This window comes from Aquarana catesbeiana, linkage group LG13 (assembly GCF_042186555.1).
Source record: "Aquarana catesbeiana isolate 2022-GZ linkage group LG13, ASM4218655v1, whole genome shotgun sequence".
NCBI lineage: Eukaryota > Metazoa > Chordata > Amphibia > Anura > Ranidae > Aquarana > Aquarana catesbeiana.
Genome location: NC_133336.1, coordinates 202,151,736 through 202,178,417, shown reverse-complemented (window position 1 = coordinate 202,178,417; position 26,682 = coordinate 202,151,736). Strand labels below are relative to the sequence as shown.

Sequence of the window (26,682 nt, the reverse complement as noted above, 5' to 3'; positions counted from 1 at the left end):
GGGGTGTAATTTGTGGTATGCATATGCTGTGTGTGAGAAATAACCTGCTAATATGACAATTTTGTGAAAAAAAAAAACAAGAAAAAAAACCTTGATTTTGCAAAGAATTGTGGGAAAAAATTACAACTTCAAAAAACTCACCATGCATCTTTCTAAATACCTTGGAATGTCTTCTTTCCAAAAAGGGGTCATTTGGGGGGTATTTGTACTTTTCTGGCATGTTAGGGTCTCAAGAAATGAGATAGGCCGTCAGTAATTCAGGTGTGATCAATTTTCAGATATTGGCACCATAGCTTGTGGATGCTATAACTTTCACAAAGACCAAATAATATACACTAATTTGTTTTATTTTTACCAAAGATATGTAACGGTATAAATTTTGGCCAAAATACATGAAGAAAATTTAATAATTTGCAAAATTTTATAACAGAAACGAAGAAAAATGCATTTTTTTACAGATTTTTCGGTCTTTTTTCTTTTATAGCGCAAAAAATAAAGAACCCAGCGGTGATTAAATACCACCAAAAGAAAGCTATATTTGTGTGAAAAAATGACAAAAACTTCATATAGATACAGTGTTGCATGACTGAGTAATTGTCATTCAAAATGTGAGAGCACCAAAAGCTGAAAATTGGTCTGGTTATTAAGGGGGTTTAAGTGCCCAGTGGTCAAGTGGTTAATATCCATACCAGACCTGAAGGGCCTGGTATGGAATTTAGGGGGACCCCCACGTCATTTTTTTTTAAAACTTTGATTCGGGGTTCCCCTGTGGGGAATTCCCATGCCGTTTTTATCAATGAACTTCTATGTGTATTGTCGGACCGGCAATGCATTTATAGCCGCGAGTAGTTTTAAATTACTTTTTTTCCTTTGAAATGTCATTTTGCTGTCAGACTGTTCTAAACACGGTAAACATGTGCCCCTTTACAGGCATACCATAGACACCCCCCAGGTACGAAATTTAAAGGGATATTACACTTTTATTGTTTCACTTTAAGCATTATTAAAATCACTGCTCCCGAAAAAACGGCCATTTTTAAAACTTTTTTTTGCATTGATCCATGTCCCCTGGGGCAGGACCCAGGTCAATAACTTGCATATAAGCCTTTAAAATTAGCACTTTTGATTATTCATGTTAGTGTCCCATAGACTTTAACGGTGTTCGCGTGTTCGAACAAACTTTTTTCCTGTTCGCATGTTCTGGTGCGAACCGAACAAGGGGGTGTTCGGCTCATCCCTACTAATGACAGGCAGGCAGGTGTTTTTACAGTATTTACAGCTACTTAAAGAAAATTGCTGGTGTTCTTCTGATCCTATTAGTCCTATTAGCTACAGTATTTACAGTTAGTGTAGTGCGTCCTCTGCACAGTGTGCACCTAAAGCTACCTGAAGAAAATTTGTGGTGTTCTTCTGATCCTATATTAATACCACAGGCAGGCAGCTACAGTATTTACAGTTAGTGTATGGTGTCCTCTGCACAGTGTGCACCTAAAGCTACCTGAAGACAATTGCTGTTGTTCTACTCCTATTAATACCACAGGCAGGCAGCTACAGTATTTACAGTTAGTGTACGGTGTCCTCTGCACAGTGTGCACCTAAAGCTACCTGAAGACAATTGCTGTTCTGCTCCTATTAATACCACAGGCAGGCAGCTACAGTATTTACAGTTTGTGTAGTGTGTCCTCTGCACAGTGTGCACCTAAAGCTACCTGAAGACAATTGCTGTTGTTCTGCTCCTATTAATACCACAGGCAGGCAGCTACAGTATTTACAGTTATGGCCCATACACACGTTCGGACATTGATCGTACATTCTGACAACAAAATCCTAGGATTTTTTCCAACGGATGTTGGCTCAAACTTGTCTTGCATACACACGGTCACACAAAGTTGTCGGAAAATCCGATCGGTCTGAACGCGGTGACATAAAACACGTATGTCAGGACTATAAACGGGGCAGTAGCCAATAGCTTTTGTCTCTTAATTTATTCTGAGCATGCGTGGCACTTTGTGCGTCGGATTTGTGTACACACGATAGGAATTTCCGACAACGGATTTTGTTGTCGGAAAATTTTATAGCCTGCTCTCAAACTTTGTGTGTCGGAAATTCCTATGGAAAATGTGTGATGGAGCCTTACGGTCAGAATTTCCGACAACGAGCTCCTATCACACATTTTCCAGCGGAAAATCCTATCGTGTGTACAGAGCATTAGTGTACTGTGTCCTCTGCACAGTGTGCACCTAAAGCTACCTGAAGAAAATTAGTGGTGTTCTTCTGTTCCTATTAATACATCAGGCAGGCAGCTACAGTATTTACAGTTAGTGTAGTGCGTCCTCTGCAGTGTGCACCTAAAGCTACCTGGAGACAATTGCTGTTGTTCTGCTCCTATTAATACCACAGGCAGGCAGCTACAGTATTTACAGTTAGTGTACTGTGTCCTCTGCACATTGTGCATCTAAAGCTACCTGAAGAAAATTAGTGGTGTTCTTCTGATCCTATTAATGCCACAGGCAGGCAGCTACAGTATTTTCAGTTCGTGTAGTGCGTCCTCTGCACAGTGTGCACCTAAAGCTACCTGGAGACAATTGCTGTTGATCTGCTCCTATTAATACCACAGGCAGGCAGCTACAGTATTTACAGTTAGTGTACTGTGTCCTCTGCACAGTGTGCACCTAAAGCTACCTGAATAAAATTGGTGGTGTTCTTCTGATCCTATTAATACCACAGGCAGGCAGCTACAGTATTTACAGTTGGTGTACTGTGTCCTCTGCACAGTGTGCATCTAAAGCTACGTGAAGAAAATTAGTGGTGTTCTTCTGATCCTATTAATACCACAGGCAGACAGCTACAGTATTTACAATTAGTGTATTGTGTCCTCTGCACAGTGTGCACCTAAAGCTACCTGAAGACAATTGCTGTTGTTATGATCCTGATCTTTTTTTATTTTTTTAAAGCGGTGTTCCAGCCGAATGTATACTTTTTAAATAAAAATACTCCTATAATACACAAGCATAATGTATTCTAGTAAAGTTAGTCTGTAAACTAAGGTCCGTTTTGTTAGTTTATAGCATTAGTTTGTTATTTTATAAACTTCCAGCAGGCCGTGGCCATCTTAAGTGTGGGCATCTGAAGCCAGACTGTATTTCTTCCTGGATCTCATCCTTGCAGATCTCGCACATGCTCAGTGCAGCACAAGCAGTGTGATAGGTTTCAGGTCAGGTTTCCATAGCTACGGCAGTGTCAGAGGAAGTTGCTGTCCCTTAGCTATGCAAACTTCTCCTTCCCACCTCCCTCCAGGAAATAAATTACAATTGCATTATTTCTTGCATTGCCTACCTGCAAATGGCGTAGACCAAGTAAAAATGAATTTCTATGACATCACATCACCCCGAGAAAATTGCATCACAACAACCCCCGCAAATAGCATCACAACACCCCCCGCAAATCGCATCACAACACCCCCGCAAATCGCATCACATTGCCCCCAGCAAATCGCATCATACAGCTCCCCCAAATCGTATCACAACACCCCCCGAAAATTGCATCATAACACCCCCACAAATCGCATCACATAGCCCCCCACAAATCATATCACAGCACCCCCACAAATGGCATCACATCGCTCCCTGCAAATCACATCACAACACCACCCACAAATCACATCACATAGCCCCCTGCAAATTGCTTCACAATATCCCCCACAAATGGCATCACATCACTCCCCGCAATTCGCATCACAACACCACTCGCAAATCGCATCACATTGCCCCCAGCAAAGTGTACCATAACACCCATCACATGCCCCCATCAAAACTGCCCCATCATATTGCCACCATCAAAACTGCCCCATCAAAATTTCCCCATCAGAATTGCCCCATCAAAACTGCCCCCATTGAAACTGCCCATCATATTGCCACCATCAGAACTGGCCCATCAAAACTGCCCCATCAAAACTGCCCCTATTAAAATTGCCCCCATCAAAACTGCCCCCATCAAAACTTCCCCCATCATATTGCCACCATCAGAATTGCCCCATCAAAACTGCCCCATCATGTTGCCCCCATCAAAACTGCCCCATCAAAATTGACCCCATCAGAATTGCCCCATCAGAATTGCCCCATCAAAACTGCCCCCATCAAAACTGCCCCATCATATTGCCACCATCAAAACTGTCCCATCAAAATTGCTCCCATCAGAATTGGCCCATCAAAACTTCCCCCATCAAAACTGCCCCATCATATTGACACTATCAGAATTGCCCCATCAAAACTGCCCCATCATATTGCCCCCATCAAAACTACCCCATCAAAACTGCCCCATCAAAATTGCCCCATCAAAACCGCCCCCATCAAGACTGCCCCATCATATTGCCCCCTTAAAACTGCCCCATCATATTCCTCTATTATAAATCAGTACATGGTGTGTCTGTCCCCTCCCCCGGGCTCTATATGTCATCAGAGCTGAGATGCTCCAGCCACCTCCCCCACCGCCCATCACTGTGTATAAGAAGCTTTGGTAACCATGGCAACAAAAGCGATGCTACGGCCCAGCGATGCCTATTGTCTCCTGGGATTGATGACAAACATCTCCCAGGAGGCATTGCAGAGAGGGGAGGAAATGCTGGGCCGCGGCCGAGGACAGGAAGTGCCGACTACTATACAGTATATAAAAGTGAGTTTAAGGGAAAAATAGGCCAATTCTTTATCAGCACACACAGCGGATTTGGAGGGAAATTACTTTAAAATATGGGTGGAGCTCCACTTTAAGGTCCCGTTGTCACCGGCCCACTAGGGCACGAAAAGCGCAGCTAAAGCACCGCAAAAATGACCAGCGATTTAGGGCTGTTTTATTGGCTCTGCAGTGTGAAAGGGGTCTTACTACACAAGTCACTGTATGGTGATTGGAGATGGAAGTAGTGGTGAATGGCTTGTAGGAAATCTGCTTTTACACATTTATGAACTTTCTCTTGATATTTGTAATTTTATAAGATAACTTTGTTGCTCTTCATGTTTATGTATTTTTGTACATTATATGTTATATAGATTGAAGTATCTGTGAATAGATTGGAGGAGATCTGCCCTTCCTCACATGTATGAAAGTGTATTTTTGTAGTGAATGGAATTGTTATATCTGATCCCTATTGGTGGAATTATCACATCTAGTATAATATGAAGACTGCAGCACTAGTATATAACATTCACACAATATAAATGTGACAATATAACAATAAAAGTGAGACTCCTCATCACAAAACTCCCTATAAGTGTATATATAACAATGGTATGGAGACTATTTCACTGATAACTAATGAAGAGAATTTATAATCAGCAGATATAAAATTAGTGCAGCAATATTAGTACAACATTTTCAAAAAAGTTCCAAATAAAGAACGGTAATAATAAAATCTTCTCCACACCATAAGATCAAATCCTCCACCATGATGTTCTAAGGAAATCCCAAAGTACAATGGTGTCACTTTTAGTCAATGAAGTTTCCACAACATGAGTGAGACTTCTGTGACCACCAAAGTGAATCTCCACAACTGAATCCAAGACTTAGCAGAAGGTTGGAGGTGAAAGCCTAGAGGTCAGTGTGAGTGTGTATGGTCCAATCCCCATACAGGAATAATGAATGGATCACACCACCTCATCCACTTCTCATGTCACATTTAGTAATTGGGATCCACAAAAAGAGAAATCCTCCAATAGTGTAGATGATCGATCGTCTTTTATAAAGTGATCTCATATTAATGATTCCAATAAAGAGAAATGAGTTCCATTCATGTAGAGAATAGTTACATTCATTCCTGGGGGAGAAATTCATTTTCTTCTGGTAACATTCTTCTCTTCTTCTACAGATTGTATAAGAATCACCTGACAGACAGTTCCTGCCCCCACCTGGCATCTGGAATAAGAAATAACCAGACACTGAGGACTAGGGATGAGCTTCGTGTTCGAGTCGAACCCATGTTCGACTCGAACATCGGCTGTTCGATCGTTCGCCGAATTGCGAACGTTATGGGCCGTTCGCGCTAAATTCGTGTGGCGCGTCACGGCCCATAATTCACTGCGGCATCGCAGTGCATTGCTGGCTGATGATTGGCCAAGCATGCACTATGACCCGCATGCTTGGCCAATCACAGTGCTGTCAGTAGAGAGAGCTGTAATTGGCCAAAGCCAGGGTGGCTTTGGCCAATTACGGCTCAGGGCATTTAGTACACACCCCACACTATATAAGGCCGCCTGCACGGCGGCCCTGTGTAGTGTGTGTTCCGGTGTGCTGAGAGATAGAGAGAGAGAGAGACAGTGTCATTTGATTTGAGTTAGATAGATTAGGCAGAACAGTCAGTCAGTTAGCTGCACTTACAGTGTATTGTGTATATATATGCATCCCAGGTGTTGCATATATATATATACACTGTATTCAGTTTAGCTAGATCCGTTCCTGTTATCTTCTATCTAGACTATTTACATTTAATGCAGTGCGTCCTGCTCACAGTGTTCAGCTAGATCCGTTCCTGTTATCTTCTAGACTATTTACATTTAGTGCAGTGCGTCCTGCTCACAGTGTTCAGCTAGATCCGTTCCTGCTATTTACATTTAGTGCAGTGCGTCCTGCTCACAGTGTTCAGCTAGATCCGTTCCTGTTAAATTCCTACTGACCGGCAGGCTTGTCTGGTTACAGTATATAAAGCTACCTGAAGAAAATTACAGGTGTTCTATTTGATCCTATTAGTACCACGGTCAGGCAGCTAGACTATTTACATTTAGTACAGTGTGTCCTGCTCACAGTGTTCAGCTAGATCCGTTCCTGTTATCTTCCTACTGACAGGCAGGCTTGTCTGGTTACAGTATATAAAGCTACCTGAAGAAAATTACAGGTGTTCTATTTGATCCTATTAGTACCACGGTCAGGCAGCTAGACTATTTACATTTAGTACAGTGCGTCCTGCTCACAGTGTACAGCTAGATCCGTTCCTGTTATCTTCCTACTGACAGGCAGGCTTGTCTGGTTACAGTATATAAAGCTACCTGAAGAAAATTACAGGTGTTCTATTTGATCCTATTAGTACCACGGTCAGGCAGCTAGACTATTTACATTTAGTACAGTGCATCCTGCTCACAGTGTTCAGCTAGATCCGTTCCTGTTATCTTCCTACTGACAGGCAGGCTTGTCTGGTTACAGTATATAAAGCTACTTGAAGAAAATTACAGGTGTTCTATCCCAGCTTAGTGCAGCTACAGGCCATTAGTATGTCTGGAAGGCCAAGAAGGAGAGGCAGACAGTCACAAGCCAATAAGAGAGGGCAAGCAGGCTCTGTGTCTAGTCGTGGAGACGGTGCATCCTCATCAGCACGTGGCCATGGGACACGCTTGGCCTTTTTTTCGGCAGCTGGCCATGTTGAGCCGCAACATGCGGAAGACTTGGTCGAGTGGATGACCAAGCCGTCCTCATCCTCCTCATCCTCTCTCACCCATGCCCAGGGTGCTTTGTCTGGCAAAGCAGCGGCCTCTTCCCTCAGCTCAATGTCATCAGTGACTCCTTCCCTAGCTCCACCATGTCCTCATGAGGATTCCCTCGAACTGTTTGACCACAGTGTTGGGTACATGCTCCAGGAGGATGCCCAGCGTTTGGAAGGCTCTGATGACGATACTGAGCTCGATGAAGGCAGTAACATGAGCGCGGACAGAGGGGGTGCCCAAGAAGGACAGCAATCTGGCAGTCATGCTCCCCCTGCTGCAGCATACTGCCAGGTTTGCTCCAGTGATGAGGAGGGAGGGGATGATGAGGTCACTGACTCAACGTGGGTGCCTGATAGGAGAGAGGAGGAGGAGGAGGAGGAGGAGGAGGAGGAGGCGGCAGCACATCACCAACGAGGCAGGATGCCCTCCAGGGGCCAGCCTAAGGGCAGCACATTGACTGCATCACACCCCAAAGCTCCACATGTGCAGGGCGCTGCAGTCTCTGCGCGTTATTCAAAAAGTTCTTTGGTGTGGGCCTTTTTTGAGACGAGTGCATCAGATCGCACCGCTGCTATTTGCAACATATGTCTCAAGCGTATCTCGCGTGGCCAAAATATCTCCCGCTTGGGTACCACATGCTTGACCAGACATATGTTGACCTGCCATGCAGTTCGTTGGCAAGCGTATCTAAAAGACCCACACCAAAGAACAAAGAGGATCTCTCCTTGCTCCTCATCAGCTGAGATTTCCAACCCCACTAGACCTTCAGTCCTCTCTGAGACCTGCAGTGAGAGGAATGAAGGTGTAGAATTAGGTGTGTCACAGCCAAGTACTTGTGGGCAATCTGCTTTTGGTACACCGACGTCAGATTGTACCAGGCAAATTTCCCTGCCCCAGCTGCTGCACCGCCGAAAGAAGTTTGCTCCCAGCCATCCACATGCCCAGCGGTTGAATGCTAGCTTGGCAAAATTGCTAGCACTTCAACTGCTGCCTTTTCAGTTGGTAGACTCTGCCCCCTTCCGTGAGTTTGTGGAATGTGCGGTTCCTCAGTGGCAGGTACCCAAACGCCACTTTTTCTCACGGAAGGCGATTCCGGCTCTCTACCGGCATGTGGAAGGCAATGTCCATGCCTCGCTGGACAGGGCGGTCAGCGGTAAGGTGCATATTACCGCTGACTCATGGTCCAGCAGGCATGGACAGGGACGTTACCTAAGTTTCACGGCGCATTGGGTGACTCTGCTGGCAGCTGGGAAGGATGCAGGACAAGGTGCAGTAGTGTTGGAGGTTGTTCCGCCACCACGCCTCCAAAATGCTGATTGTGACACACCTCTCTCCTCCACCCCCTCCTCTTCTTCTTCCTCCATGGCCTCTTCCTCGGAACCAGCGGTGCTCCGTAGGCGTTCAAGGGGCTACGCAAGTACGCAGGCCAAAAGATGCCATGCGGTGCTTGAGCTGGTGTGCTTGGGGGACAGGAGCCACACTGGGGCAGAGGTTCTGTCAGCTCTGCAGGGGCAGGTTCAGAGGTGGTTGACGCCACGCCAACTTAAGGCAGGAATGGTGGTTTGCGACAATGGCACCAACCTCCTCTCTGCCCTCCGACAGGGACAAATGACCCATGTGCCCTGTTTGGCTCACGTCCTTAACTTGGTGGTGCAGCGGTTCTTGGGCAGGTACCCGGGCTTACAGGATGTCCTGAGGCAGGCCAGGAAAGTCTGTGTGCATTTCCGCCGGTCATATAATGCCAGTGCTCGGCTGACGGACCTCCAAAAGGAGTTTAACCTGCCCAAGAACCGCCTAATCTGTGACATGCCCACCAGGTGGAACTCAACGTTGGCCATGCTGCAGCGGCTGCACACGCAGCAGAGGGCCATCAATGAGTACCTGTGCGACTATGGCACCAGGACAGGGTCAGGGGAGCTTGGTTTTTTTTCCCCACGCCAGTGGGCCATGATCAGGGATGCATGCACTGTCCTGTCACCATTCGAGGAGGCCACGAGGATGGTGAGCAGTGACAGTGCATGCATCAGTGACACTGTCCCCCTTGTCCACCTGTTGGAGCACACGCTGCGTGGAATAATGGACAGGGCACTTGAGGCAGAACAGAGGCAGGAAGAGGAGGACTTCCTTAGCTCTCAAGGCCCCCTTTATCCAGACAGTGTTCCTGCGTGCCCGCCGATCACACAGGAAGAGGACGAGGAGGAAGAGGAGGAGGAGGAAGATTGTGTCAGTATGGAGGTGGAGCCTGGCACTCAGCATCAGCAGCAGTCTTTAAGGGATCAGTCCCAAGAAACACATGGACTTGTACGTGGCTGGGAGGAGGTGGCTGCGGACCATGTCGTTCTTAGTGACCCAGAGGACTCCGGACCGAATGCCTCAGCAAACCTACGCTGCATGGCCTCCCTGATCCTGCAAAGCCTGCGTAAGGATCCTCGTATTCGTGGTATCAAGGAGAAGGACCAATACTGGCTGGCAACCCTCCTTGATCCACGTTACAAGGGTAAGGTTGCGGACCTTATCTTGCCATCGCAGAGGGAGCAGAGGATGAAACATCTTCGGGAGGCCTTGCAGAAAGGTCTGTGCAATGCGTTCCCAGAGACTGGGAGGTTACAAACTCCTGTTTCTGGACAACGTGTTGCTGAGGCTTCGGTCAGTCAAAGAAGGAGCGGTGGAGAAGGTGGCCGTCTGACCGATGCGTTCAGACAATTTTTTGGTCCGCAGCCCCAAGGTATGATCGGTTCCAGCAACCATCGCCAGCGTCTGTTTTACATGGTGCAGGAATACCTAGGGGCAAGATCAGACTTGGACACCTTTCCCACCGAAAATCCTCTGGGTTACTGGGTCTTGAGGATGGATCACTGGCCAGAGCTTGCACAGTATGCAATTGAGCTACTGGCCTGTCCTGCATCCAGCGTTCTTTCGGAACGCACATTCAGTGCTGCTGGAGGCGTGGTAACCGATCACAGGGTGCGTCTGTCCACCGACTCGGTCGATCGGCTGACCTTCATAAAAATGAATGAGTCTTGGATCACCACCAGCTACCAAGCACCTGATGCTGATGTAACCGAATAATTTTTTTTGAAATCTCAGATCCCTTCAAAGACTGCCTATGCTGATGCTGAGTGACTATCCCTGAGTAATTATCCTCTTCCTCCTCAATCATCACGCTGATAGCTTGTAAGAACATTTTTGGTTCTGGGCGCCACCACCAGTGCCTAAGGCACAATTTTTCAGCCCCTGTTTAACAGGGGCGTGTAATTACAATTTTTGATGTAATACTTTGCAGCAGGGCTCGTTCCTGCATTCCAACTAGAGTGTCTGTGAGGGGTTGCAGTGTTGTGGCACCAGCACCAGTGCCTAGGGCCCAATTTTTCTGCCCCTGTCTAACAGGGGCGTGTAATTACAATTTTTGATGCAATACTTTGCAGCAGGGCTCGTTCCTGCGTTCCAACTAGAGTGTCTGTGAGGGGTTGCAGTGTTGTGGCACCAGCACCAGTGCCTAAGGCCCAATTTTTCTGCCCCTGTCTAACAGGGGCGTGTAATTACAATTTTTGATGCAATACTTTGCAGCAGGGCTCGTTCCTGCGTTCCAACTAGAGTGTCTGTGAGGGGTTGCAGTGTTGTGGCACCAGCACCAGTGCCTAAGGCCCAATTTTTCTGCCCCTGTCTAACAGGGGCGTGTAATTACAATTTTTGAAGCAATAATTTGCAGCAGGGCTCGTTCCTGCGTTCCAACTAGAGTGTCTGTGAGGGGTTGCAGTGTTGTGGCACCAGCACCAGTGCCTAAGGCCTAATTTTTCAGCTCCTGTTCAACAGGGGCATGTAATTACAATTCTTGATCTAATATTTCACAGCAGGGCCCTGTGAGGGCTTACAGTGTTGTGGCCACAGCAACACCTAAGGCCCAAATTTCTGCTGAGTATATAGGGCAGGACCCTACTTTCAAACATCTAACTTACAAACGACTCCTACTTGCAAACGGAAGGAGACAACAGGAAGTGAGATGAAATCTACCCCTAGGAAGGGAAATTCTCTCCTGTAAGAGTTAATATGGGAAAACAAGTTCTCCTTTCCACTGATGCTTTCCAATCCTTGTTCCACAAAAAAACCCAAATTTTCAAAAAACATTTTTCATTGGGACAAAAAAGTGAGGTGAAATCTTCTGAAGAGGAGGAAAGACAGCAAAACAAATGTCACAGGGGTGATAACCCTTCCCTATGTTTTCCAAAAAGCTTAGAAAAGATTTTTTGGCTGGAGCTAAACACGTTAAAAATGTTCAAAATTACAAACAGATTCTACTTAACAACAAACCTACAGTCCCTGTCTTGTTTGCACCGCCTGTATACTGCTGTTCAGAGTATATAGGGCCTGGTGGCCCCACACCTTTCCTTATTTTAATTTGGGTGCGGGGTTCCCCTTAATATCCATACAAGACCCAAAGGGACTGGTAATGGACTGGGGGGTACCCATGCCGTTTGTCTCACTGATTTTCATCCATATTGCCATGACCCGACATGACATTAAACCCGCAAGCAGTTTTAAATGAGATTTTTTCCTTTAAAAATGACATTTGGTGCAGGGACTGTTCTAAACATGGGAAACACGCGTCACTTTACAGGCATACTATAGACACCCCCCAGGTACGATATTTAAAGGAATATTTCACTTTTTTTTTTTTACTTTAAGCATCATTAAAATCACTGCTCCCGAAAAAACGGCCGTTTTTAAAAGTTTTTTTTGCATTGATACATGTCCCCTGGGGTAGGACCCGGGTCCCCAAACCCTTTTTAGGACAATACCATGCAAATTAGCCTTTAAAATGAGCACTTTTGATTTCGAACGTTCGAGTCCCATAGACGTCAATGGGGTTCTAACGTTCGTGCGAACTTTCGGTCCGTTCGCGGGTTCTGGTGCGAACCGAACCGGGGGGTGTTCGGCTCATCCCTACTGAGGACACTGAACCTGTATGAGAACAATCTGGAGGGTCCTCAATTCAGGGATCTGATGGAAGCTCTGACAACAAGCCGGATAGAGGAATTACGGTGAGTATAACAGGACTGACTGAGACAATAATATTCTGGGACAGTTTTATATCTAAACCACATAAATAATATAGAAATATGAAAATGTCATCACTTTCCATCTTTAGACTCCATAAGGCTCCATGTACACTGGGCTTAAAAAATGTCAGTTCCCTTGGCAGAAAAAAACTTTCATATGGAGATTTTATTGTACAAAGTTTAGACGAGTTTAGGAGAGTTTTGCATTTTTTCTGCCAGAAAGCTCCAATCAGAAACATGAACCAGAAGGTTTTTTTTCCTGCCTCTAAACATTGAGCTCAAAGTATGTCTTGGAACATGGAGCTGCTTCTACAGGCAGAATACAAAACTCCTATAGTAGCAGCAATGTATCAAGCCAGTGTGCATGGAGCCTAAATATCCAATACTGGACTATTACACTAGATTACCAAAAGTATTGGGACACCTGCCTTTACACACACATGAACTTTAATGGCATCCCAGTCTTAGTCTGTAGGGTTCAATATGGAGTTGGCCCACCCTTTTCAGCTATAACAGCTTAATTTCTTCTGGGAATGCTGTCCACAAGGTTTAGGAGTGTGTCTATGGGAATGTTTGACCATTCTTCCAGAAGCACATTTGTGAGGTCAGGCACTGATGTTGGATGAGAAGGCCTGGCTCGCAGACTCTGCTCTAATTCATCCCAAAGGCATCCTATCGGGTTGAGGTCAGGACTCTGTGCAGGCCAGTCAAGTTCCTCCACCCCAAACTCGCTCATCCATGTTTTTATGGACCTTGCTTTGTGCACTGGTACACAGTCATTTTGGAACAGGAAGGAGCCATCCCCAAACTGTTCCCACAAAGTTGAGAGAATGAAGTTGTCCAAAATGTCTTGGTATGCTGATGCCTTAAGAGTTCCCTTCACTGGAATTAAGAGGCCAAATCCAACCCCTGAAAAACACCCCCCACACCATAATCCCCCCTCCCCCACACCATAATCCCCCCTCCCCCACACCATAATCCCCCTTCCCCCCACTCCATAATACCCCCCCACACCATAATCGCCCCTCCACCAAATGATTTGCCAGTGCACAAAGCAAGGTCCATAAAGACATAGATAAGTGAGCTTGGGGTGGAGGAACTTGACTGGCCTGCACAGAGACCTGACCTCAACCCGATAGAACATCTTTGGTATTATTTAGAGTGGAGACTGCAAGGCAGGCCTTCTAATCCAACATGATCGTTAGTATGGTGCTTTTGACAGCCAATTCCGATTTTTTGTCTGACAAAAGCTGGATGTGCAGGCTATAAAATTTTTATCGTACGTGAACTCAGCATCTGATTTTTTTTTAATCCAAAATAAATTGTGAGAGCAAGACTATGCATGCTAAGAAACGAAAGAATACATACAAAACTATTCAACACATCACGTCACTTCTGAAGTTGTATTCTGTCAGAAGGGAATTTTCATATGGAGAGTAACCTCTTCACTTTCGATATGAGACTAGCATGCCACAAAAAAATGGACGAACGGTCATCCAAAAATCTGATCGTGTGTACGAGGATTAAGACTGAGATGCCATTAAAGTTCATGTGCTTGTAAAGGCAGGCGTCACAATACTTTTGGTAATATAGTGTATGTCTAAACTACATAAACCTAATAATAATGGAGATATATTTCATCTCCTGGTTGTCTTTATATATCACCAATATCAGACAGTTCTCTAAAGCTGGATATAAAAATATAAAACATTTAATATCTGCGCTAAAAAACACGAACAACTTTGTGCAAATCGAATGAATGAAAACCAGCCGCCAGCAGGAAGTCTGATATAGAAGTACAAATAGTATAATCTAATTCTATGTATAGAGCCCTACACTTAGTGATAAAATGTGTGATGAGACAAATGAGAAATCTGCAACCTACAATGTGTCCGAATACCAACACTTCTAATGTAGATGTGATAACTCCACCAATACTGATCAATAATAAAAATTCACAGATACTTCAGTCTGTATAACATATAATGTGCAAAAATACAATATCACCCGAGGTGTCCAGACAATGGCCGCAATCACATTACATAGAAAAGGAAAATCCTCCATGTCACTGCCTTGACTCCATCATACACGGCTGCAGTCCGGAGCGGTGTGTGCTCTGAGTTCTGTGTATACTCGTGTATATGATGGAAGTGTACAATCTGTGATTCTATATATATTTAAGGATTACGCACTATGGAGGCTTTTTCTTTTCTATGTAATGTGATTGCGGCCATTGTCTGGATATCTCGGGTGATATTGGAGATACTACCTGGAGGTCTGACATTCCGTGGCACAGTCTGTTCTCATCGGAAGCCGGCTTGAGTGGAGTGGCGCTGCTGGAAGGATATAAACAAGCGTGTCTGGGCCTTGTGGGGACAAACCTTTTGGTAAGTGACCTGTTTGCTCACCGGTGTGGGGGAGGTTGATTGAAGTTGCTGCAAAGAGGTGGAAGTTGATCAGCATTGATTTAATCCATCTGGATGAATCTCTGGTATTTCTGTTAGACCCCCTTCACACTGAGGCAGTTTTCAGACATTTTAGCACTAGAAATAGCACCTGAAAACTGCCTCCCATTTATTTGTATGAGTTCTTTCACACTCGGGCGGTGCGCTTGTGGGACATTAGAAAAAGTCCTGCAAGCAGCATCTTTGGGGCGGGTTATGAGCATTATAAATAGCGCTCCCAAAACGCCCCTACCCATTGAAATGAATGGGCAGCACTTCCAAGCACTTTGAACGCGCCGCAAAACTGGTCTTTTTTCTTTTTTTAAAGCTGTGTTCCGGCCGAATGTATACTTTTTAAATAAAAATAGCCCTATAATACACAAGCTTAATGTATTCTAGTAAAGTTAGTCTGTAAACTAAGGTCCGTTTTGTTAGATTATAGCATTAGTTTGTTATTTTATAAACTTCCAGCAGGCCGTGGCCATCTTAAGTGTGGGCATCTGAAGCCAGACTGTATTTCTTCCTGGATCGCATCCTTGTAGATCTCGCACATGCTCAGTGCAGCACAAGCAGTGTGATAGGTTTCAGGTCAGGTTTCCATAGCTATGGCAGTGTCAGAGGAAGTTGCTGCCCCTTAGCTATGCAAACCTCTCCTCCCCTCCTCCCTCCAGGAATAAGTAAATAAATTACAATTGCATTATTTCTTGCATTGACTACCTGCAAATGGCGTAGAGCAAGTAAAGATGAATTTCTATGACATCACATCGTCCTGAGAAAATTGCATCACAACAACCCCCGCAAATCGCATCATATAGCCCCCACAAATCGCATCACATAGCCCCCCGCAAATCGCATCACAACACCCCCGCAAATCGCATCACAACACCCCCACAAATCGCATCACATAGCCCCCGCAAATCACATCATACAGCTCCCCACAAATCACATCACAACACCCCCTGCAAATTGCATCACAACACCCTCACAAATCGCATCACATAGCCCCCACAAATCGCATCACAACACCCCCCACAAATGGCTTCACATCGCTCCCTGCAAATTGTATCACAACACCCCCCGAAAAAATCGAATCACATTGCCCCCAGCAAATCACATCATACAGCTCCCCTAAATCGCATCACAACACCCCCCGAAAATTGCATCACAACACCCCCACAAATCGCATCACATAGCCCCCTGCAAATTGCTTCACAACATCCCCCGCAAATGGCATTACATCACTCCCCGCAATTCGCATCACAACACCCCCCACAAATCGCATCACATTGCCCCCAGCAAAGCATATCATAACATCCATCACATGCCCCCATCAAAACTGCCCCATCATATTGCCACCATCAAAACTGCCCCATCAAAATTGCCCCCAACAGAATTGCCCCATCAAAACTGCCCATCATATTGCCACCATCAGAATTGCCCCATCAAAACTGCCCCATCAAAACTGCCCCTCATCAAAATTTTCCCCATCAAAACTGCCCCCATCAAAACAGCCCCATCATATTGCCACCATCAAAACTGCCCCATCAAAATTGCCCCCATCAGAATTGAACCATCAAAACTTCCCCCATCAAAACTGCCCCATCATATTGACACCATCAGAATTGCCCCATAAAAACTGCCCCATCAAATTGCCCCCATCAAAACTACCCCATCAAAATTGCCCCATCAAAACTGCCTCCATCATATTGCCACCATCAAAACTGCCCCATTATATTGCCCCATCAAAACTGCCCCCATCAGAATTGCCCACATCAAAACTGCCCCATCAGAATTTCCCCACAAAAACTACCCCATCATATTGCCATCATCAAGACTGCCCCATCAAAATTGCCCCCATCAGAATTGCCCCATCAAAACTGCCCCATGATATTGCCACTATCAAAACTGCCCCATCAAAACTGCCCCATCATATTGCCACCATCAAAACTGCCCCATCATATTGCCATCATCAAGACTGCCCCATCAAAATTGCCCCCATCAGAATTGCCCCATAAAAACTGCCCCATCAAAACTGCCCCCATCAAAATTGCCCCATCAAAACTGCCCCATGATATTGCCACCATCAAAACTGCCCCATCAAAATTGCCCCCATCAGAATTGCCCCATCAAAACTGTCCCCATCAAAACTGCCCCATCATATTGCCACCATCAAAACTGCCCCATTATATTACCCCTATCAAAACTGCCCCCATCAGAATCGCCCCACCAAAACTACCCCATCATATTGCCATCATCAAGACTGCCCCATCAAAACTGCCCCCATCAAAACTTCCCCATCATATTGCCACCATCAAAACTGCTCCATCATATTGCCCTCATTAAAACTGCCCCATCAGAATTGCCCCATCAGAATTGCCCCCTTAAAACTGCCCCATCATATTCCTCTATTATAAATCAGTACATGGTGTGTCTGTCCCCTCCCCCGGGCTCTGTATGTCATCAGAGCTGAGATGCTCCAGCCACCTCCCCCACCGCCCATCACTGTGTATGAGAAGCTTTGGTAACCATGGCAACAAAAGCGATGCTACGGCCCAGCGATGCCTATTGTCTCCTGGGATTGATGACAAATATCTCCCAGGAGGCATTGCAGAGAGAGGAGGAAATGCTGGGCCGCGGCCGAGGAAAGGAAGTGCCGACTACTATACAGTATATAACAGTGAGTTTAAGGGAAAAATATGCCAATTCTTTATCAGCACACACAGCGGATTTGGAGGGAAATTACTTTAAAATATGGGTGGAGCTCCACTTTAAGGTCCCGTTGTCACCGGCCCACTAGGGCACGAAAAGCGCAGCTAAAGCACCGCAAAAATGACCAGTGATTTAGGGCTGTTTTATCGGCTCTGCAGTGTGAAAGGGGTCTTACTACACAAGTCACTGTATGGTGATTGGAGATGGAAGTAGTGGTGAATGGCTTGTAGGAAATCCACTTTTACACATTTATGAAATTTCTCTTGATATTTGTAATTTTATGAGATAACTTTGTTGCTCTTCATGTTTATGTATTTTTGTACATTATATGTTATATAGATTGAAGTAGCTGTGAATAGATTGGAGGAGATCTGCCCTTCCTCACATGTATGAAAGTATTTTTGTAGTGAATGGAATTGTTATATCTGATCCCTATTGGTGGAATTATCACATCTAGTATAATATGAAGACTGCAGCACTAGTATATAACATTCACACAATATAAATGTGACAATATAACAATAAAAGTGAGACTCCTCATCACAAAACTCCCTATAAGTGTATATATAACAATGGTATGGAGACTATTTCACTGATAACTAATGAAGAGAATTTATAATCAGCAGATGTAAAATTAGTGCAGCAATATTAGTACAACATTTTCAAAAAAGTTCCAAATAAAGAACGGTAATAATAAAATCTTCTCCACACCATAAGATCAAATCCTCCACCATGATGTTCAAAGGAAATCCCAAAGTACAATGGTGTCACTTTTAGTCAATGAAGTTTCCACAACATGAGTGAGACTTCTGTGACCATCAAAGTGAATCTCCACAACTGAATCCAAGACTTAGCAGAAGGTTGGAGGTGAAAGCCTAGAGGTCAGTGTGAGTGTGTATGGTCCAATCCCCATACAGGAATAATGAATGGATCACACCACCTCATCCACTTCTCATGTCACATTTAGTAATTGGGATCCACAAAAAGAGAAATCCTCCAATAGTGTAGATGATCGATCGTCTTTTATAAAGTGATCTCATATTAATGATTCCAATAAAGAGAAATGAGTTCCATTCATGTAGAGAATAGTTACATTCATTCCTGGGGGAGAAATTCATTTTCTTCTGGTAACATTCTTCTCTTCTTCTACAGATTGTATGATAATCACCTGACAGACAGTTCCTGCCCCCACCTGGCATCTGGAATAAGAAATAACCAGACACTGAGGACACTGGACCTGTATAAGAACAATCTGGAGGGTCCTCAATTCAGGGATCTGATGGAAGCTCTGACAACAAGCCAGATAGAGGAATTAGAGTGAGTATAACAGGACTGACTGAGACAATAATATTCTGGGACAGTTTTATATCTAAACCACATAAATAATATAGAAATATGAAAATGTCATCACTTTCCATCTTTAGACTCCATAAGGCTCCATGCACACTGGGCTTAAAAAATGTCAGTTCCCTTGGCAGAAAAACACTTTCATATAGAGATTTTATTGTACAAAGTTTAGACGAGTTTAGGAGAGTTTTGCATTTTTTCTGCCAGAAAGCTCCAATCAGAAACACGAACCGGAAGGTTTTTTTTCCTGCCTCTAAACATTGAGCTCAAAGTATGTCTTGGAACATGGAGCTGCTTCTACAGGCAGAATACAAAACTCCTATAGTAGCAGCAATGTATCAAGCCAGTGTGCATGGAGCCTAAATATCCAATACTGGACTATTACACTAGATTACCAAAAGTATTGGGACACCTGCCTTTACACACACATGAACTTTAATGGCATCCCAGTCTTAGTCTGTAGGGTTCAATATGGAGTTGGCCCATCCTTTTTAGCTATAACAGCTTAATTTCTTCTGGGAATACTGTCCACAAGGTTTAGGAGTGTGTCTATGGGAATGTTTGACCATTCTTCCAGAAGCACATTTGTGAGGTCAGGCACTGATGTTGGATGAGAAGGCCTGGCTCGCAGACTCTGCTCTAATTCATCCCAAAGGCATCCTATCGGGTTGAGGTCAGGACTCTGTGCAGGCCAGTCAAGTTCCTCCACCCCAAACTCGCTCATCCATGTTTTTATGGACCTTGCTTTGTGCACTGGTACACAGTCATTTTGGAACAGGAAGGAGCCATCCCCAAACTGAACTGTTCCCACAAAGTTGAGAGAATGAAGTTGTCCAAAATGTCTTGGTATGCTGATGCCTTAAGAGTTCCCTTCACTGGAATTAAGAGGCCAAATCCAACCCCTGAAAAACACCCCCCACACCATAATCCCCCCTCCCCCCACACCATAATCCCCCCTCCCCCCACTCCATAATACCCGCCCACAAAATTAATCGCCCCTCCACCAAATGATTTGCCAGTGCACAAAGCAAGGTCCATAAAGACATAGATGAGTGAGTTTGGGGTGGAGGAACTTGACTGGCCTGCACAGAGACCTGACCTCAACCCGATAGAACATCTTTGGTATTATTTAGAGTGGAGACTGCAAGCCAGGCCTTCTAATCCAACATGATCGTTAGTATGGTGCTTTTGACAGCCAATTCCGATTTTTCGTCTGACAAAAGCTGGATGTGCAGGCTATAAAATTTTTATCGTACATGAACTCAGCATCTGATTTTTGTTTAATCCAAAATAAATTGTGAGAGCAAGACTATGCATGCTAAGAAACGAAAGAATACATACAAAACTATTCAACACATTACGTCACTTCTGAAGTTGTATTCTGTCAGAAGGGAATTTTCATATGGAGAGTAACCTCTTCACTTTCGATATGAGACTAGCATGCCACAAAAAAATGGACGAACGGTCATCCAAAAATCTGATCGTGTGTACGAGGATTAAGACTGAGATGCCATTAAAGTTCATGTGCTTGTAAAGGCAGGCGTCACAATACTTTTGGTAATATAGTGTATGTCTAAACTACATAAACCTAATAATGGAGATATATTTCATCTCCTGGTTGTCTTTATATATCACCAATATCAGACAGTTCTCTAAAGCTGGATTTAAAAATATAAAACATTTAATATCTGCGCTAAAAAACATGAACAACTTTGTGCAAATCGAATGAATGAAAACCAGCCGCCAGCAGGAAGTCTGATATAGAAGTACAAATAGTATAATATAATTCTATGTATAGAGCCCTACACTTAGTGATAAAATGTGTGATGAGACAAATGAGAAATCTGCAATCTACAATGTGTCCGAATACCAACACTTCTAATGTAGATGTGATAACTCCACCAATACTGATCAATAATAAAAATTCACAGCTACTTCAGTCTGTATAACATATAATGTGCAAAAATACAATATCACCCGAGGTGTCCAGACAATGGCCGCAATCACATTACATAGAAAAGAAAAAGCCTCCATGTCACTGCCTGGACTCCATCATACACGGCTGCAGTCCGGAGCGGTGTGTGCTCTGAGTTCTGTGTATACTCGTGTATATGATGGAAGTGTACAATCTGTGATTCTATATATATTTAAAGATTATGCACTATGGAGGCTTTTTCTTTTCTATGTAATGTGATTGCGGCCATTGTCTGGATACCTCGGGTGATATTGGAGATACTACCTGGAGGTCTGACATTCCGTGGCACAGTCTGTTCTCATCGGAAGCCGGCTTGAGCGGAGTGGCACTGCTGGAAGGATATAAACAAGCGTGTCTGGGCCTTGTGGGGACAAACCTTTTGGTAAGTGACCTGTTTGCTCACCGGTGTGGGGGAGGTTGATTGAAGTTGCTGCAAAGAGGTGGAAGTTGATCAGCATTGATTTAATCCATCTGGATGAATCTCTGGTATTTCTGTTAGACCCCTTTCACACTGAGGCAGTTTTCAGACATTTCAGCGCTAGAAATAGCACCTGAAAACTGCCTCCCATTTATTTGTATGGGTGCTTTCACACTTGGGCGGTGCACTTGTGGGACATTAGAAAAAGTCCTGCAAGCAGCATCTTTGGGGCGGATTATGAGCATTATAAATAGCGCTCCCAAAACGCCCCTACCCATTGAAATGAATGGGCAGCACTTCCAAGCACTTTGAACGCGCCGCAAAACTGGTCTTTTTTCTTTTTTTAAAGCTGTGTTCCGGCCGAATGTATACTTTTTAAATAAAAATAGCCCTATAATACACAAGCTTAATGTATTCTAGTAAAGTTAGTCTGTAAACTAAGGTCCGTTTTGTTAGATTATAGCATTAGTTTGTTATTTTATAAACTTCCAGCAGGCTGTGGCCATCTTAAGTGTGGGCATCTGAAGCCAGACTGTATTTCTTCCTGGATCTCATGCTTGTAGATCTCGCACATGCTCAGTGCAGCACAAGCAGCGTGATAGGTTTCAGGTCAGGTTTCCATAGCTATGGCAGTGTCAGAGGAAGTTACTGCCCCTTAGCTATGCAAACCTCTCTTCCCCTCCTCCCTCCAGGAATAAGTAAATAAATTACAATTGCATTATTTCTTGCATTGCCTACCTGCAAATGGCGTAGAGCAAGTAAAGATGAATTTCTATGACATCACATAGTCCTGAGAAAATTGCATCACAACAACCCCCGCAAATCGCACCACAACACCCCCGCAATTCGCATCACGTAGCCCCCGCAAATCGCATCACAACACCCCCTGCAAATCGCATCATACAGCTCCCCACAAATCACATCACAACACCCCCTGCAAATCGCATCATAGAGCTCCCCACAAATCACATCACAACACCCCCCGCAAATTGCATCACAACACCCTCACAAATCGCATCACATAGCCCCCCGCAAATCCCATCACAACACCCCCCACAAATGGCTTCACATCGCTCCCTGCAAATTGTATCACAACACCCCCCGAAAAAATTGCATCACATTGCCCCCAGCAAATCACATCATACAGCTCCCCTAAATAGCTTTACAACACCCCCGAAAATTGCATCACAACACCCCCACAAGTCGCATCACATAGCCCCCCACAAATCGTATCACAACACCCCCACAAATGGCATCACATTGCTCCCTGCAAATCACATCACAACACCCCCTGCAAATCGCATCACATAGCCCCCTGCAAATTGCTTCACAACATCCCCCGCAAATGGCATTACATCACTCCCCGCAATTCGCATCACAACACCCCCCACAAATCGCATCACATTGCCCCCAGCAAAGCGTATCATAACACCCATCACATGCCCCCAGCAAAACTGCCCCATCATATTGCCACCATCAAAACTGCCCCATCAAAATTGCCCCCATCAGAATTGCCCCATCAAAACTGCCACCATCAAAACTGCCCATCATATTGCCACCATCAGAATTGCCCCATCAAAACTGCCCCATCAAAACTGCCCCCATCAAAACTGCACCCCATCAAAATTTTCCCCATCAAAACTGTCCCCATCAAAACTGCCCCATCATATTGCCACCATCAAAACTGCCCCATCAAAATTGCCCCATCAGAATTGCCCCATCAAAACTTCCCCCATCATATTGCCACCATCAGAATTGCCCCATCAAAACTGCCCCATCATATTGCCCCATCAAAACTGCCCCATCAAAATTTTCCCCATCAAAACTGCCACCATCAAAACTGCCCCATCAAAATTGCCCCATCAGAATTGCCCCATCAAAACTTCCCCCATCATATTGCCACCATCAGAATTGCCCCATCAAAACTGCCCCATCATATTGCCCCATCAAAACTGCCCCATCAAAATTGACCCCATCAGAATGTCCCCATCAAAACTGCCCCATCATATTGCCACCATCAAAACTGCCCCATCAAAATTGCCCCCATCAGAATTGCCCCATCAAAACTCCCCCCATCAAAACTGCCCCATCATATTGACACCATCAGAATTGCCCCATAAAAACTGCCCCATCATATTGCCCCCATCAAAACTACCCCATTAAAATTGCCCCATCAAAACTGCCTCCATCAAAACTGCTCCATCATATTACCACCATCAAAACTGCCCCATTATATTGCCCCATCAAAACTGCCCCATCAGAATTGCCCCACCAAAACTACCCCATCATATTGCCATCATCAAGACTGCCCCATCAAAATTGCCCCTATCAGAATTGCACCATCAAAACTGCCCCATCATATTGCCACCATCAAAACTGGCCCATCAAAATTGCCCCATCAAAATTGCCCCATCAGAATTGCCCCATCAAAACTTCCCCATCAAAATTGACCCCATCAGAATGTCCCCATCAAAACTGCCCCATCATATTGCCACCATCAGAATGTCCCCATCAAAACTGCCCCATCATATTGCCCCATCAAAACTGCCCCATCATATTGACACCATCAGAATTGCCCCATCATATTGACACCTCAGAATTGCCCCATAAAAAACTGCCCCATCATATTGCCCCCATCAAAACTACCCCATCAAAATTGCCCCATCAAAACTGCCTCCATCAAAACTGCTCCATCATATTGCCACCATCAAAACTGCCCCATTATATAGCCCCATCAAAACTGCCCCCATCAGAATTGCCCACATCAAAACTGCCCCATCAAAATTGCCCCACCAAAACTACCCCATCATATTGCCATCATCAAGACTGCCCCATCAAAATTGCTCCCATCAGAATTGCCCCATCAAAACTGCCCCATGATATTGCCACCATCAAAACTGCCCCATCAAAATTGCCCCATCAGAATTGCCCCATCAAACCTGCCCCATCATATTGCCACCATCAGAATTGCCCCATCAAAACTGCCCCATCATATTGCCACCATTGAAACTGCCCCATCAAAATTGCCCCCATCAGAATTGCCCCATCAAAACTGCCCCATCAGAATCGCCCCACCAAAACTACTCCATCATATTGCCATCATCAAGACTGCCCCATCAAAACTGCCCCATCATATTGCCACCATCAAAACTGCCCCATCAAAATTGCTTCCATCAGAACTGCCCCATCAAAACTGCCCCATCATATTGCCACCATCAAAACTGCTCCATCATATTGCCCTCATCAAAACTGCCCCATCAGAAATGCCCCATCCGAATTGCCCCATCAGAATTGCCCCCTTAAAACTGCCCCATCATATTCCTCTATTATAAATCAGTACATGGTGTGTCTGTCCCCTCCCCTGGGCTCTGTATGTCATCAGAGCTGAGATGCTCCAGCCACCTCCCCCACCGCCCATCACTGTGTATGAGAAGCTTTGGTAACCATGGCAACAAAAGCGATGCTACGGCCCAGCGATGCTTATTGTCTCCTGGGATTGATGACAAATATCTCCCAGGAGGCATTGCAGAGAGGGGAGGAAATGCTGGGCTGCGGCCAAGGACAGGAAGTGCCGACTACTATACAGTATATAAAAGTGAGTTTAAGGGAAAAATATGCCAATTCTTTATCAGCACACACAGCGGATTTGGAGGGAAATTACTTTAAAATATGGGTGGAGCTCCACTTTAAGGTCCCGTTGTCACCGGCCCACTAGCGCACGAAAAGTGCAGCTAAATCACCACTAAAGCACCGCAAAAATGACCAGCGATTTAGGGATGTTTTATCGGCTCTGCAGTGTGTAAGGGGTCTTACTACACAAGTCACTGTATGGTGATTGGAGATGGAAGTAGTGGTGAATGGCTTGTAGGAAATCTGCTTTTACATATCTATGAACTTTATCTTGATATTTGTAATTTTATGAGATAACTTTGTTGCTCTTCATGTTTATGTATTTTTGTACATTATATGTTATATAGATTGAAGTATCTGTGAATAGATTGGAGGAGATCTGCCCCTTCCTCACATGTATGAAAGTATTTTTGTAGTGAATGGAATTGTTATATCTGATCCCTATTGGTGGAATTATCACATCTAGTATAATATGGAAGACTGCAGCACTAGTATATAACATTCACACAATATAAATGTGACAATATAACAATAAAAGTGAGACTCCTCATCACAAAACTCCCTATAAGTGTATATATAACAATGGTATGGAGACTATTTCACTGATAACTAATGAAGAGAATTTATAATCAGCAGATATAAAATTAGTGCAGCAATATTAGTACAACATTTTCAAAAAAGTTCCAAATAAAGAACGGTAATAATAAAATCTTCTCCACACCATAAGATCAAATCCTCCACCATGATGTTCAAAGGAAATCCCAAAGTACAATGGTGTCACTTTTAGTCAATGACGTTTCCACAACATGAGTGAGACTTCTGTGACCATCAAAGTGAATCTCCACAACTGAATCCAAGACTTAGCAGAAGGTTGGAGGTGAAAGCCTAGAGGTCAGTGTGAGTGTGTATGGTCCAATCCCCATACAGGAATAATGAATGGATCACACCACCTCATCCACTTCTCATGTCACATTTAGTAATTGGGATCCACAAAAAGAGAAATCCTCCAATAGTGTAGATGATCGATCGTCTTTTATAAAGTGATCTCATATTAATGATTCCAATAAAGAGAAATGAGTTCCATTCATGTAGAGAATAGTTACATTCATTCCTGGGGGAGAAATTCATTTTCTTCTGGTAACATTCTTCTCTTCTTCTACAGATTGGAGAATAATCACCTGACAGACAGTTCCTGCCCCCACCTGGCATCTGGAATAAGAAATAACCAGACACTGAGGACACTGAACCTGTATAAGAACAATCTGGAGGGTCCTCATTTCAGGGATCTGATGGAAGCTCTGACAACAAGCCGGATAGAGAAATTAGAGTGAGTATAACAGGGCTGACTGAGACAATAATATTCTGGGACAGTTTTATATCTAAACCACATAAATAATATAGAAATATGAAAATGTCATCACTTTCCATCTTTAGGCTCCATAAGGCTCCATGCACACTGGGCTTAAAAAATGTCAGTTCCCTTGGCAGAAAAACACTTTCATATAGAGATTTTATTGTACAAAGTTTAGACGAGTTTAGGAGAGTTTTGCATTTTTTCTGCCAGAAAGCTCCAATCAGAAACATGAACCAGAAGGTTTTTTTTCCTGCCTCTAAACATTGAGCTCAAAGTATGTCTTGG

The 26,682-nt window shown here is 44.4% G+C and overlaps 1 protein-coding gene across 3 annotated transcripts in view; it reads left to right on the top strand.

Annotated features, from left to right (window-relative positions):
- LOC141117699 (NACHT, LRR and PYD domains-containing protein 3-like) overlaps positions 1-26,682 on the top strand; it is a 2,363,088-nt gene that overhangs the window by 1,238,384 nt on the left and 1,098,022 nt on the right. For all 3 annotated transcript variants that reach the window (XM_073610698.1, XM_073610697.1, XM_073610699.1), the window contains exons 7-8: positions 18,826-18,990; positions 26,206-26,370. In XM_073610698.1, the coding sequence (XP_073466799.1) occupies positions 18,826-18,990; positions 26,206-26,370 (330 nt within the window). The remainder of the gene's footprint in view (positions 1-18,825; positions 18,991-26,205; positions 26,371-26,682) is intronic.